Source organism: Dreissena polymorpha, chromosome 8 (genome assembly GCF_020536995.1).
Source record: "Dreissena polymorpha isolate Duluth1 chromosome 8, UMN_Dpol_1.0, whole genome shotgun sequence".
In the NCBI taxonomy this organism is placed as follows: Eukaryota; Metazoa; Mollusca; class Bivalvia; order Myida; family Dreissenidae; genus Dreissena; species Dreissena polymorpha.
In genome coordinates this window covers 43,655,162-43,667,084 of record NC_068362.1, presented here as the reverse complement: position 1 = coordinate 43,667,084, position 11,923 = coordinate 43,655,162, and the positions used below count along the sequence as shown (strand labels likewise).

General features: G+C 42.6%; 1 protein-coding gene across 37 annotated transcripts in view; it reads right to left on the bottom strand.

Annotated features, from left to right (window-relative positions):
• Positions 1–286: 286 nt before the first annotated feature.
• The window catches only part of LOC127841619 (cell surface glycoprotein 1-like), a 30,581-nt gene continuing 18,944 nt past the window's right edge, over positions 287–11,923 (bottom strand). The window contains exons 5-19 of one of the 37 annotated variants that reach the window (XM_052370539.1): positions 11,770–11,901; positions 10,784–10,915; positions 10,361–10,492; positions 9,461–9,592; positions 8,475–8,606; positions 8,052–8,183; positions 7,152–7,283; positions 6,166–6,297; positions 5,746–5,877; positions 4,846–4,977; positions 3,859–3,990; positions 3,436–3,567; positions 2,536–2,667; positions 1,568–1,681; positions 287–521 (exon numbers count right to left, since the gene is read on the bottom strand). In XM_052370539.1, coding sequence (XP_052226499.1) covers positions 313–521; positions 1,568–1,681; positions 2,536–2,667; positions 3,436–3,567; positions 3,859–3,990; positions 4,846–4,977; positions 5,746–5,877; positions 6,166–6,297; positions 7,152–7,283; positions 8,052–8,183; positions 8,475–8,606; positions 9,461–9,592; positions 10,361–10,492; positions 10,784–10,915; positions 11,770–11,901 — 2,039 coding nt within the window. In that variant the 3' untranslated portion in view covers positions 287–312. The remainder of the gene's footprint in view (positions 522–1,567; positions 1,682–2,535; positions 2,668–3,435; positions 3,568–3,858; positions 3,991–4,845; positions 4,978–5,745; positions 5,878–6,165; positions 6,298–7,151; positions 7,284–8,051; positions 8,184–8,474; positions 8,607–9,460; positions 9,593–10,360; positions 10,493–10,783; positions 10,916–11,769; positions 11,902–11,923) is intronic. The other 36 variants (XM_052370553.1, XM_052370552.1, XM_052370550.1 and 33 more) reach the window with 36 other exon arrangements.

Sequence of the window (11,923 nt, the reverse complement as noted above, 5' to 3'; positions counted from 1 at the left end):
TCATTATAATGTAATAGTTGTTGCAATTATTAAAGTATATGATTATCTGTGTGAAAAAATATAATAATTTTAAACTACATATATATGACATTTTCTCTTATATTTAAGAATTTTGAACTTTACTAACACATCTAGCTTTCTTAACACAGTTAATTTAACCAAGGCTTTTTCCTTCTTATAGAATGGCAGTTTTTCACAAATTTTGAGAAGTTTGCGACTCAAATTTTCACAATTAAAAGAACTGAGCAACCTAATTTTTACATCTATTTCAAATGTATGACTCATTTTTTGCAATTTTGAAAAGGTTGCTACTCATTTTTTCACAATTTTGACAAGTTTATGACTCATTATTTCACAAAAAAGGGGAAAAAAGCCTTGTTTAACTATTAAGCAGTTATATAAACCTGTAGCTGTGCTCGACTCTCTGTCGTGAACGTGCCTGGAGGCCCCAGCCAGACCTTGTGCTAAGATGGATTCTAGAAAAATCTCAGCAAACCGTTCATAGACGTCTCGATGAGGTACTGATGTAGAAGAAAATCAATACATACATTAGAGACCCGAACAAATTCATGAGCCACATTCTGGGTCGTAACGTAACAAGGGCCGTAACGGTAAAGATTTTAATTACATTTGTACTTAGCAGAGTTCCGAAGTACAGTCTATTACAAGATAAATCTGAGCCGATTTTAAAAAACGTATAGCAAATTTTGTAATTTAATGACGACCTGCTCCATGAAGTTTACTTTCAGTTTAGAGCCGCCGTGATCAGTAACATTTTTGTGTTTTGCATCCGATTTGAATGTTCTCCAAAAAATATAATAATAAATTCACATGTCTACTCAATAGCTATGTATTTTAAGAACACATTTCGCGAGAATTTCTCACGAAAAATGACATGTACAATGTTTAAATCAAAGTTTTAAGCTGTGATTAAAAGTTTCAAAAACACCCAATGCGCCCTTTTTAAGAGAATCTCCTGTGCAAAATGCCCTTTTTTTCAAGTCATGCGCCATGCCCCTCTGCCTTTCTAGATGAAACACTACAAGCTAACTCCAATATAACCCCCTAAACTTCGTTTGTGGGGGTATAATAAAATCATTCTCAAAAGTTAAATAATATCTTTTGTAGTTGTAGATTATTCGGGTATTAATCCTCTCATTTCACAAATAAACTGTTCATAACAGATGAGATGGCAAGCATAAATGCCTTAATGAACACAAAATATTTGCATGTTGTCTTCACAAAAAACAGCCCAAACCATGCTCAATGTTAAAAACGCACTAAGTGACCCCGTGACCTAGTTTTTGATCCGGCATGACCCATATTCACACTTCACCTAGGTATCCTCTAGATACAACATCTGACCGAAGATCGGATGAATACAACTTGAATTAGAGAGCGGACACTTAATACAGACGGACCGACCGACAGACCAACAGACAAGTTGGTGAAGATTAGATGAAAACAACTTGAATTAGAGGGCGGACACTTAATACGAACCGACCGACAAATTCACTCCTATATACATCCCTAAACTTTGTTTGTGGGGGTATAATTGCATTTATACCTTGAGGATTTGGCTCCCTTCTATCATGGCTCAGACTGGCTGGCTCTTCACTTGGCTCCCTCCTATCATGGGTCACACTGCCTGGCTCTTCACTGTCAGCAGTTGACATGGACTCTGAAAGAACCAAAGTGAAACCTGTAGATTGCATTTGATCAGCACAGTTAACACTGGCCTGTTGTATCATAAGAGGCTCTGACTCCTGTATAGTTGCCTCAATGCCTGTAAGCATATAATGTCAACAGTGGGGTCTTGTATGTCTATTATCCATTGGTGGGTCTTGCTGAAATCTATAGAAACAAGGGCTGTTTGTAAAACATGCATGCCCCACATATGGGCTGTCCGTTGTACTGGCAGCCATTGTGTGAATACGACTTTTGTCACTGTGACCTTGACCTTTGACCTAGTGACCTGAAAATCAATAGGGGTCATCTGCAAGTCACGATCAATGTACCTATGAAGTGTCATGATCCTAGGCAAAAGCGTTCTTGAGTTATCATTCGAAAATCATTTGACTATTTCGGGTCACTGTGACCTTGACCTTTGACAATGTGACCTCAAAATCTATAGGGTTCATCTGCGAGTCATGATCAATCTACCCGTGAAGTTTCATGATCCTAGGCGTATGCGTTCTTGAGTTATAATCCGGAAACCATTTTACAATTTTGATCACCGTGACCTTGACCTAGTGACCTCAAAATCAATAGGGGTCATCTGCAAGTCATGATCAATGTACCTATGATGTTTCATGATCCTAGGCCCAAGCGTCCTTGAGTTATCGTATGACAACCACCTGGTGGACGGACGGACCGATCGACATGAGCAAAGCAATATACCCCCTCTTCTTCGAAGGGTGGCATAAATATATATTGGCTTGGACAACAGAAAATTGTACTAGAATATATAGTCTACAGTTGGGTCATGTCTTTATCATCAATAGGTGGGCCTTTATTATATGATAATAGAAATACCATGGGTCAGACTGGCTGGCTCTTCACTTGGCTCCCTTCTATCATGGGTCAGACTGGCTGGCTCTTCACTTGGCTCCCTCCTATCATGGGTCAGACTGCCTGGCTCTTCACTGTCAGCAGTTGACATGGACTCTGAAAGAACCAAAGTGAAACCTGTAGATTGCATTTGATCAGCACAGTTAACACTGGCCTGTTGTATCATGAGAGGCTCTGACTCCTGTATAGTTGCCTCAATGCCTGTAAGCATATAATGTCAACAGTGGGGTCTTGTATGTCTATTATCCATTGGTGGGTCTTGCTGAAATCTATAGAAACAAGGGCTGTTTGTAAAACATGCATGCCCCACATATGGGCTGTCCGTTGTACTGGCAGCCATTGTGTGAATACGACTTTTGTCACTGTGACCTTGACCTTTGACCTAGTGACCTGAAAATCAATAGGGGTCATCTGCAAGTCACGATCAATGTACCTATGAAGTGTCATGATCCTAGGCAAAAGCGTTCTTGAGTTATCATTCGAAAATCATTTGACTATTTCGGGTCACTGTGACCTTGACCTTTTCTTGAGTTATAATCCGGAAACCATTTTACAATTTCGATCACCGTGACCTTGACCTAGTGACCTCAAAATCAATAGGGGTCATCTGCAAGTCATGATCAATGTACCTATGATGTTTCATGATCCTAGGCCCAAGCGTTCTTGAGTTATCGTATGACAACCACCTGGTGGACGGACGGACCGATCGACATGAGCAAAGCAATATACCCCCTCTTCTTCGAAGGGTGGCATAAATATATATTGGCTTGGACAACAGAAAATTGTACTAGAATATATAGTCTACAGTTGGGTCATGTCTTTATCATCAATAGGTGGGCCTTTATTATATGATAATAGAAATACCATGGGTCAGACTGGCTGGCTCTTCACTTGGCTCCCTTCTATCATGGGTCAGACTGGCTGGCTCTTCACTTGGCTCCCTCCTATCATGGGTCAGACTGCCTGGCTCTTCACTGTCAGCAGTGGACATGGACTCTGAAAGAACCAAAGTGAAACCTGTAGATTGCATTTGATCAGCACAGTTAACACTGGCCTGTTGTATCATGAGAGGCTCTGACTCCTGTATAGTTGCCTCAATGCCTGTAAGCATATAATGTCAACAGTGGGGTCTTGTATGTCTATTATCCATTGGTGGGTCTTGCTGAAATCTATAGAAAATATATATTGGCTTGGACAACAGAAAATTGTACTAGAATATATAGTCTACAGTTGGGTCATGTCTTTATCATCAATAGGTTGGCCTTTATTCTATGATAACAGAAATACCATGGGTCAGACTGGCTGGCTCTTCACTTGGCTTCCTCCTATCATGGCTCAGACTGGCTGGCTCTTCACTTGGCTCCCTCCTATCATGGGTCAGACTGCCTGGCTCTTCACTGTCAGCAGTTGACATGGACTCTGAAAGAACCAAAGTGAAACCTGTAGATTGCATTTGATCAGCACAGTTAACACTGGCCTGTTGTATCATGAGAGGCTCTGACTCCTGTATAGTTGCCTCAATGCCTGTAAGCACATAATGTCAACAGTGGGGTCTTGTATGTCTATTATCCATTGGTGGGTCTTGCTGAAATCTATAGAAACAAGGGCTGTTTGTAAAACATGCATGCCCCACATATGGGCTGTCCGTTGTACTGGCAGCCATTGTGTGAATACGACTTTTGTCACTGTGACCTTGACCTTTGTACTAGTGACCTGAAAATCAATAGGGGTCATCTGCAAGTCACGATCAATGTACCTATGAAGTGTCATGATCCTAGGCAAAAGCGTTCTTGAGTTATCATTCGAAAATCATTTGACTATTTCGGGTCACTGTGACCTTGACCTTTGACCATGTGACCTCAAAATCTATAGGGTTCATCTGCGAGTCATGATCAATCTACCCATGAAGTTTCATGATCCTAGGCGTATGCGTTCTTGAGTTATAATCTGGAAACCATTTTTACAATTTCGATCACCGTGACCTTGACCTAGTGACCTCAAAATCAATAGGGGTCATCTGCAAGTCATGATCAATGTACCTATGATGTTTCATGATCCTAGGCCCAAGCGTTCTTGAGTTATCGTATGACAACCACCTGGTGGACGGACGGACCGATCGACATGAGCAAAGCAATATACCCCCTCTTCTTCGAAGGGTGGCATAAATATATATTGGCTTGGACAACAGAAAATTGTACTAGAATATATAGTCTTCAGTTGGGTCATGTCTTTATCATCAATAGGTGGGCCTTTATTATATGATAATAGAAATACCATGGGTCAGACTGGCTGGCTCTTCACTTGGCTCCCTCCTATCATGGGTCAGACTGGCTGGCTCTTCACTTGGCTCCCTCCTATCATGGGTCAGACTGCCTGGCTCTTCACTGTCAGCAGTTGACATGGACTCTGAAAGAACCAAAGTGAAACCTGTAGATTGCATTTGATCAGCACAGTTAACACTGGCCTGTTGTATCATGAGAGGCTCTGACTCCTGTATAGTTGCCTCAATGCCTGTAAGCATATAATGTCAACAGTGGGGTCTTGTATGTCTATTATCCATTGGTGGGTCTTGCTGAAATCTATAGAAACAAGGGCTGTTTGTAAAACATGCATGCCCCACATATGGGCTGTCCGTTGTACTGGCAGCCATTGTGTGAATACGACTTTTGTCACTGTGACCTTGACCTTTGACCTAGTGACCTGAAAATCAATAGGGGTCATCTGCAAGTCACGATCAATGTACCTATGAAGTGTCATGATCCTAGGCAAAAGCGTTCTTGAGTTATCATTCGAAAATCATTTGACTATTTCGGGTCACTGTGACCTTGACCTTTTCTCGAGTTATAATCCGGAAACCATTTTACAATTTCGATCACCGTGACCTTGACCTAGTGACCTCAAAATCAATAGGGGTCATCTGCAAGTCATGATCAATGTACCTATGATGTTTCATGATCCTAGGCCCAAGCGTTCTTGAGTTATCGTATGACAACCACCTGGTGGACGGACGGACCGATCGACATGAGCAAAGCAATATACCCCCTCTTCTTCGAAGGGTGGCATAAATATATATTGGCTTGGACAACAGAAAATTGTACTAGAATATATAGTCTACAGTTGGGTCATGTCTTTATCATCAATAGGTGGGCCTTTATTATATGATAATAGAAATACCATGGGTCAGACTGGCTGGCTCTTCACTTGGCTCCCTTCTATCATGGGTCAGACTGGCTGGCTCTTCACTTGGCTCCCTCCTATCATGGGTCAGACTGCCTGGCTCTTCACTGTCAGCAGTTGACATGGACTCTGAAAGAACCAAAGTGAAACCTGTAGATTGCATTTGATCAGCACAGTTAACACTGGCCTGTTGTATCATGAGAGGCTCTGACTCCTGTATAGTTGCCTCAATGCCTGTAAGCATATGTCAACAGTGGGGTCTTGTATGTCTATTATCCATTGGTGGGTCTTGCTGAAATCTATAGAAAATATATATTGGCTTGGACAACAGAAAATTGTACTAGAATATATAGTCTACAGTTGGGTCATGTCTTTATCATCAATAGGTGGGCCTTTATTCTATGATAACAGAAATACCATGGGTCAGACTGGCTGGCTCTTCACTTGGCTTCCTCCTATCATGGCTCAGACTGGCTGGCTCTTCACTTGGCTCCCTCCTATCATGGGTCAGACTGCCTGGCTCTTCACTGTCAGCAGTTGACATGGACTCTGAAAGAACCAAAGTGAAACCTGTAGATTGCATTTGATCAGCACAGTTAACACTGGCCTGTTGTATCATGAGAGGCTCTGACTCCTGTATAGTTGCCTCAATGCCTGTAAGCACATAATGTCAACAGTGGGGTCTTGTATGTCTATTATCCATTGGTGGGTCTTGCTGAAATCTATAGAAACAAGGGCTGTTTGTAAAACATGCATGCCCCACATATGGGCTGTCCGTTGTACTGGCAGCCATTGTGTGAATACGACTTTTGTCACTGTGACCTTGACCTTTGTACTAGTGACCTGAAAATCAATAGGGGTCATCTGCAAGTCACGATCAATGTACCTATGAAGTGTCATGATCCTAGGCAAAAGCGTTCTTGAGTTATCATTCGAAAATCATTTGACTATTTCGGGTCACTGTGACCTTGACCTTTGACCATGTGACCTCAAAATCTATAGGGTTCATCTGCGAGTCATGATCAATCTACCCATGAAGTTTCATGATCCTAGGCGTATGCGTTCTTGAGTTATAATCCGGAAACCATTTTACAATTTCGATCACCGTGACCTTGACCTAGTGACCTCAAAATCAATAGGGGTCATCTGCAAGTCATGATCAATGTACCTATGATGTTTCATGATCCTAGGCCCAAGCGTTCTTTAGTTATCGTATGACAACCACCTGGTGGACGGACGGACCGATCGACATGAGCAAAGCAATATACCCCCTCTTCTTCGAAGGGTGGCATAAATATATATTGGCTTGGACAACAGAAAATTGTACTAGAATATATAGTCTTCAGTTGGGTCATGTCTTTATCATCAATAGGTGGGCCTTTATTATATGATAATAGAAATACCATGGGTCAGACTGGCTGGCTCTTCACTTGGCTCCCTCCTATCATGGGTCAGACTGGCTGGCTCTTCACTTGGCTCCCTCCTATCATGGGTCAGACTGCCTGGCTCTTCACTGTCAGCAGTTGACATGGACTCTGAAAGAACCAAAGTGAAACCTGTAGATTGCATTTGATCAGCACAGTTAACACTGGCCTGTTGTATCATGAGAGGCTCTGACTCCTGTATAGTTGCCTCAATGCCTGTAAGCATATAATGTCAACAGTGGGGTCTTGTATGTCTATTATCCATTGGTGGGTCTTGCTGAAATCTATAGAAACAAGGGCTGTTTGTAAAACATGCATGCCCCACATATGGGCTGTCCGTTGTACTGGCAGCCATTGTGTGAATACGACTTTTGTCACTGTGACCTTGACCTTTGACCTAGTGACCTGAAAATCAATAGGGGTCATCTGCAAGTCACGATCAATGTACCTATGAAGTGTCATGATCCTAGGCAAAAGCGTTCTTGAGTTATCATTCGAAAATCATTTGACTATTTCGGGTCACTGTGACCTTGACCTTTTCTCGAGTTATAATCCGGAAACCATTTTACAATTTCGATCACCGTGACCTTGACCTAGTGACCTCAAAATCAATAGGGGTCATCTGCAAGTCATGATCAATGTACCTATGATGTTTCATGATCCTAGGCCCAAGCGTTCTTGAGTTATCGTATGACAACCACCTGGTGGACGGACGGACCGATCGACATGAGCAAAGCAATATACCCCCTCTTCTTCGAAGGGTGGCATAAATATATATTGGCTTGGACAACAGAAAATTGTACTAGAATATATAGTCTACAGTTGGGTCATGTCTTTATCATCAATAGGTGGGCCTTTATTATATGATAATAGAAATACCATGGGTCAGACTGGCTGGCTCTTCACTTGGCTCCCTTCTATCATGGGTCAGACTGGCTGGCTCTTCACTTGGCTCCCTCCTATCATGGGTCAGACTGCCTGGCTCTTCACTGTCAGCAGTTGACATGGACTCTGAAAGAACCAAAGTGAAACCTGTAGATTGCATTTGATCAGCACAGTTAACACTGGCCTGTTGTATCATGAGAGGCTCTGACTCCTGTATAGTTGCCTCAATGCCTGTAAGCATATAATGTCAACAGTGGGGTCTTGTATGTCTATTATCCATTGGTGGGTCTTGCTGAAATCTATAGAAAATATATATTGGCTTGGACAACAGAAAATTGTACTAGAATATATAGTCTACAGTTGGGTCATGTCTTTATCATCAATAGGTGGGCCTTTATTCTATGATAACAGAAATACCATGGGTCAGACTGGCTGGCTCTTCACTTGGCTTCCTCCTATCATGGCTCAGACTGGCTGGCTCTTCACTTGGCTCCCTCCTATCATGGGTCAGACTGCCTGGCTCTTCACTGTCAGCAGTTGACATGGACTCTGAAAGAACCAAAGTGAAACCTGTAGATTGCATTTGATCAGCACAGTTAACACTGGCCTGTTGTATCATGAGAGGCTCTGACTCCTGTATAGTTGCCTCAATGCCTGTAAGCACATAATGTCAACAGTGGGGTCTTGTATGTCTATTATCCATTGGTGGGTCTTGCTGAAATCTATAGAAACAAGGGCTGTTTGTAAAACATGCATGCCCCACATATGGGCTGTCCGTTGTACTGGCAGCCATTGTGTGAATACGACTTTTGTCACTGTGACCTTGACCTTTGTACTAGTGACCTGAAAATCAATAGGGGTCATCTGCAAGTCACGATCAATGTACCTATGAAGTGTCATGATCCTAGGCAAAAGCGTTCTTGAGTTATCATTCGAAAATCATTTGACTATTTCGGGTCACTGTGACCTTGACCTTTGACCATGTGACCTCAAAATCTATAGGGTTCATCTGCGAGTCATGATCAATCTACCCATGAAGTTTCATGATCCTAGGCGTATGCGTTCTTGAGTTATAATCCGGAAACCATTTTACAATTTCGATCACCGTGACCTTGACCTAGTGACCTCAAAATCAATAGGGGTCATCTGCAAGTCATGATCAATGTACCTATGATGTTTCATGATCCTAGGCCCAAGCGTTCTTGAGTTATCGTATGACAACCACCTGGTGGACGGACGGACCGATCGACATGAGCAAAGCAATATACCCCCTCTTCTTCGAAGGGTGGCATAAATATATATTGGCTTGGACAACAGAAAATTGTACTAGAATATATAGTCTTCAGTTGGGTCATGTCTTTATCATCAATAGGTGGGCCTTTATTATATGATAATAGAAATACCATGGGTCAGACTGGCTGGCTCTTCACTTGGCTCCCTCCTATCATGGGTCAGACTGGCTGGCTCTTCACTTGGCTCCCTCCTATCATGGGTCAGACTGCCTGGCTCTTCACTGTCAGCAGTTGACATGGACTCTGAAAGAACCAAAGTGAAACCTGTAGATTGCATTTGATCAGCACAGTTAACACTGGCCTGTTGTATCATGAGAGGCTCTGACTCCTGTATAGTTGCCTCAATGCCTGTAAGCATATAATGTCAACAGTGGGGTCTTGTATGTCTATTATCCATTGGTGGGTCTTGCTGAAATCTATAGAAACAAGGGCTGTTTGTAAAACATGCATGCCCCACATATGGGCTGTCCGTTGTACTGGCAGCCATTGTGTGAATACGACTTTTGTCACTGTGACCTTGACCTTTGACCTAGTGACCTGAAAATCAATAGGGGTCATCTGCAAGTCACGATCAATGTACCTATGAAGTGTCATGATCCTAGGCAAAAGCGTTCTTGAGTTATCATTCGAAAATCATTTGACTATTTCGGGTCACTGTGACCTTGACCTTTTCTTGAGTTATAATCCGGAAACCATTTTACAATTTCGATCACCGTGACCTTGACCTAGTGACCTCAAAATCAATAGGGGTCATCTGCAAGTCATGATCAATGTACCTATGATGTTTCATGATCCTAGGCCCAAGCGTTCTTGAGTTATCGTATGACAACCACCTGGTGGACGGACGGACCGATCGACATGAGCAAAGCAATATACCCCCTCTTCTTCGAAGGGTGGCATAAATATATATTGGCTTGGACAACAGAAAATTGTACTAGAATATATAGTCTACAGTTGGGTCATGTCTTTATCATCAATAGGTGGGCCTTTATTATATGATAATAGAAATACCATGGGTCAGACTGGCTGGCTCTTCACTTGGCTCCCTTCTATCATGGGTCAGACTGGCTGGCTCTTCACTTGGCTCCCTCCTATCATGGGTCAGACTGCCTGGCTCTTCACTGTCAGCAGTTGACATGGACTCTGAAAGAACCAAAGTGAAACCTGTAGATTGCATTTGATCAGCACAGTTAACACTGGCCTGTTGTATCATGAGAGGCTCTGACTCCTGTATAGTTGCCTCAATGCCTGTAAGCATATAATGTCAACAGTGGGGTCTTGTATGTCTATTATCCATTGGTGGGTCTTGCTGAAATCTATAGAAAATATATATTGGCTTGGACAACAGAAAATTGTACTAGAATATATAGTCTACAGTTGGGTCATGTCTTTATCATCAATAGGTGGGCCTTTATTCTATGATAACAGAAATACCATGGGTCAGACTGGCTGGCTCTTCACTTGGCTTCCTCCTATCATGGCTCAGACTGGCTGGCTCTTCACTTGGCTCCCTCCTATCATGGGTCAGACTGCCTGGCTCTTCACTGTCAGCAGTTGACATGGACTCTGAAAGAACCAAAGTGAAACCTGTAGATTGCATTTGATCAGCACAGTTAACACTGGCCTGTTGTATCATGAGAGGCTCTGACTCCTGTATAGTTGCCTCAATGCCTGTAAGCATATAATGTCAACAGTGGGGTCTTGTATGTCTATTATCCATTGGTGGGTCTTGCTGAAATCTATAGAAACAAGGGCTGTTTGTAAAACATGCATGCCCCACATATGGGCTGTCCGTTGTACTGGCAGCCATTGTGTGAATACGACTTTTGTCACTGTGACCTTGACCTTTGACCTAGTGACCTGAAAATCAATAGGGGTCATCTGCAAGTCACGATCAATGTACCTATGAAGTGTCATGATCCTAGGCAAAAGCGTTCTTGAGTTATCATTCGAAAATCATTTGACTATTTCGGGTCACTGTGACCTTGACCTTTGACCATGTGACCTCAAAATCTATAGGGTTCATCTGCGAGTCATGATCAATCTACCCATGAAGTTTTATGATCCTAGGCGTATGCGTTCTTGAGTTATAATCCGGAAACCATTTTACAATTTCGATCACCGTGACCTTGACCTAGTGACCTAAAAATCAATAGGGGTCATCTGCAAGTCATGATCAATGTACCTATGATGTTTCATGATCCTAGGCCCAAGCGTTCTTGAGTTATCGTATGACAACCACCTGGTGGACGGACGGACCGATCGACATGAGCAAAGCAATATACCCCCTCTTCTTCGAAGGGTGGCATAAATATATATTGGCTTGGACAACAGAAAATTGTACTAGAATATATAGTCTTCAGTTGGGTCATGTCTTTATCATCAATAGGTGGGCCTTTATTATATGATAATAGAAATACCATGGGTCAGACTGGCTGGCTCTTCACTTGGCTCCCTCCTATCATGGGTCAGACTGGCTGGCTCTTCACTTGGCTCCCTCCTATCATGGGTCAGACTGCCTGGCTCTTCACTGTCAGCAGTTGACATGGACTCTGAAAGAACCAAAGTGAAACC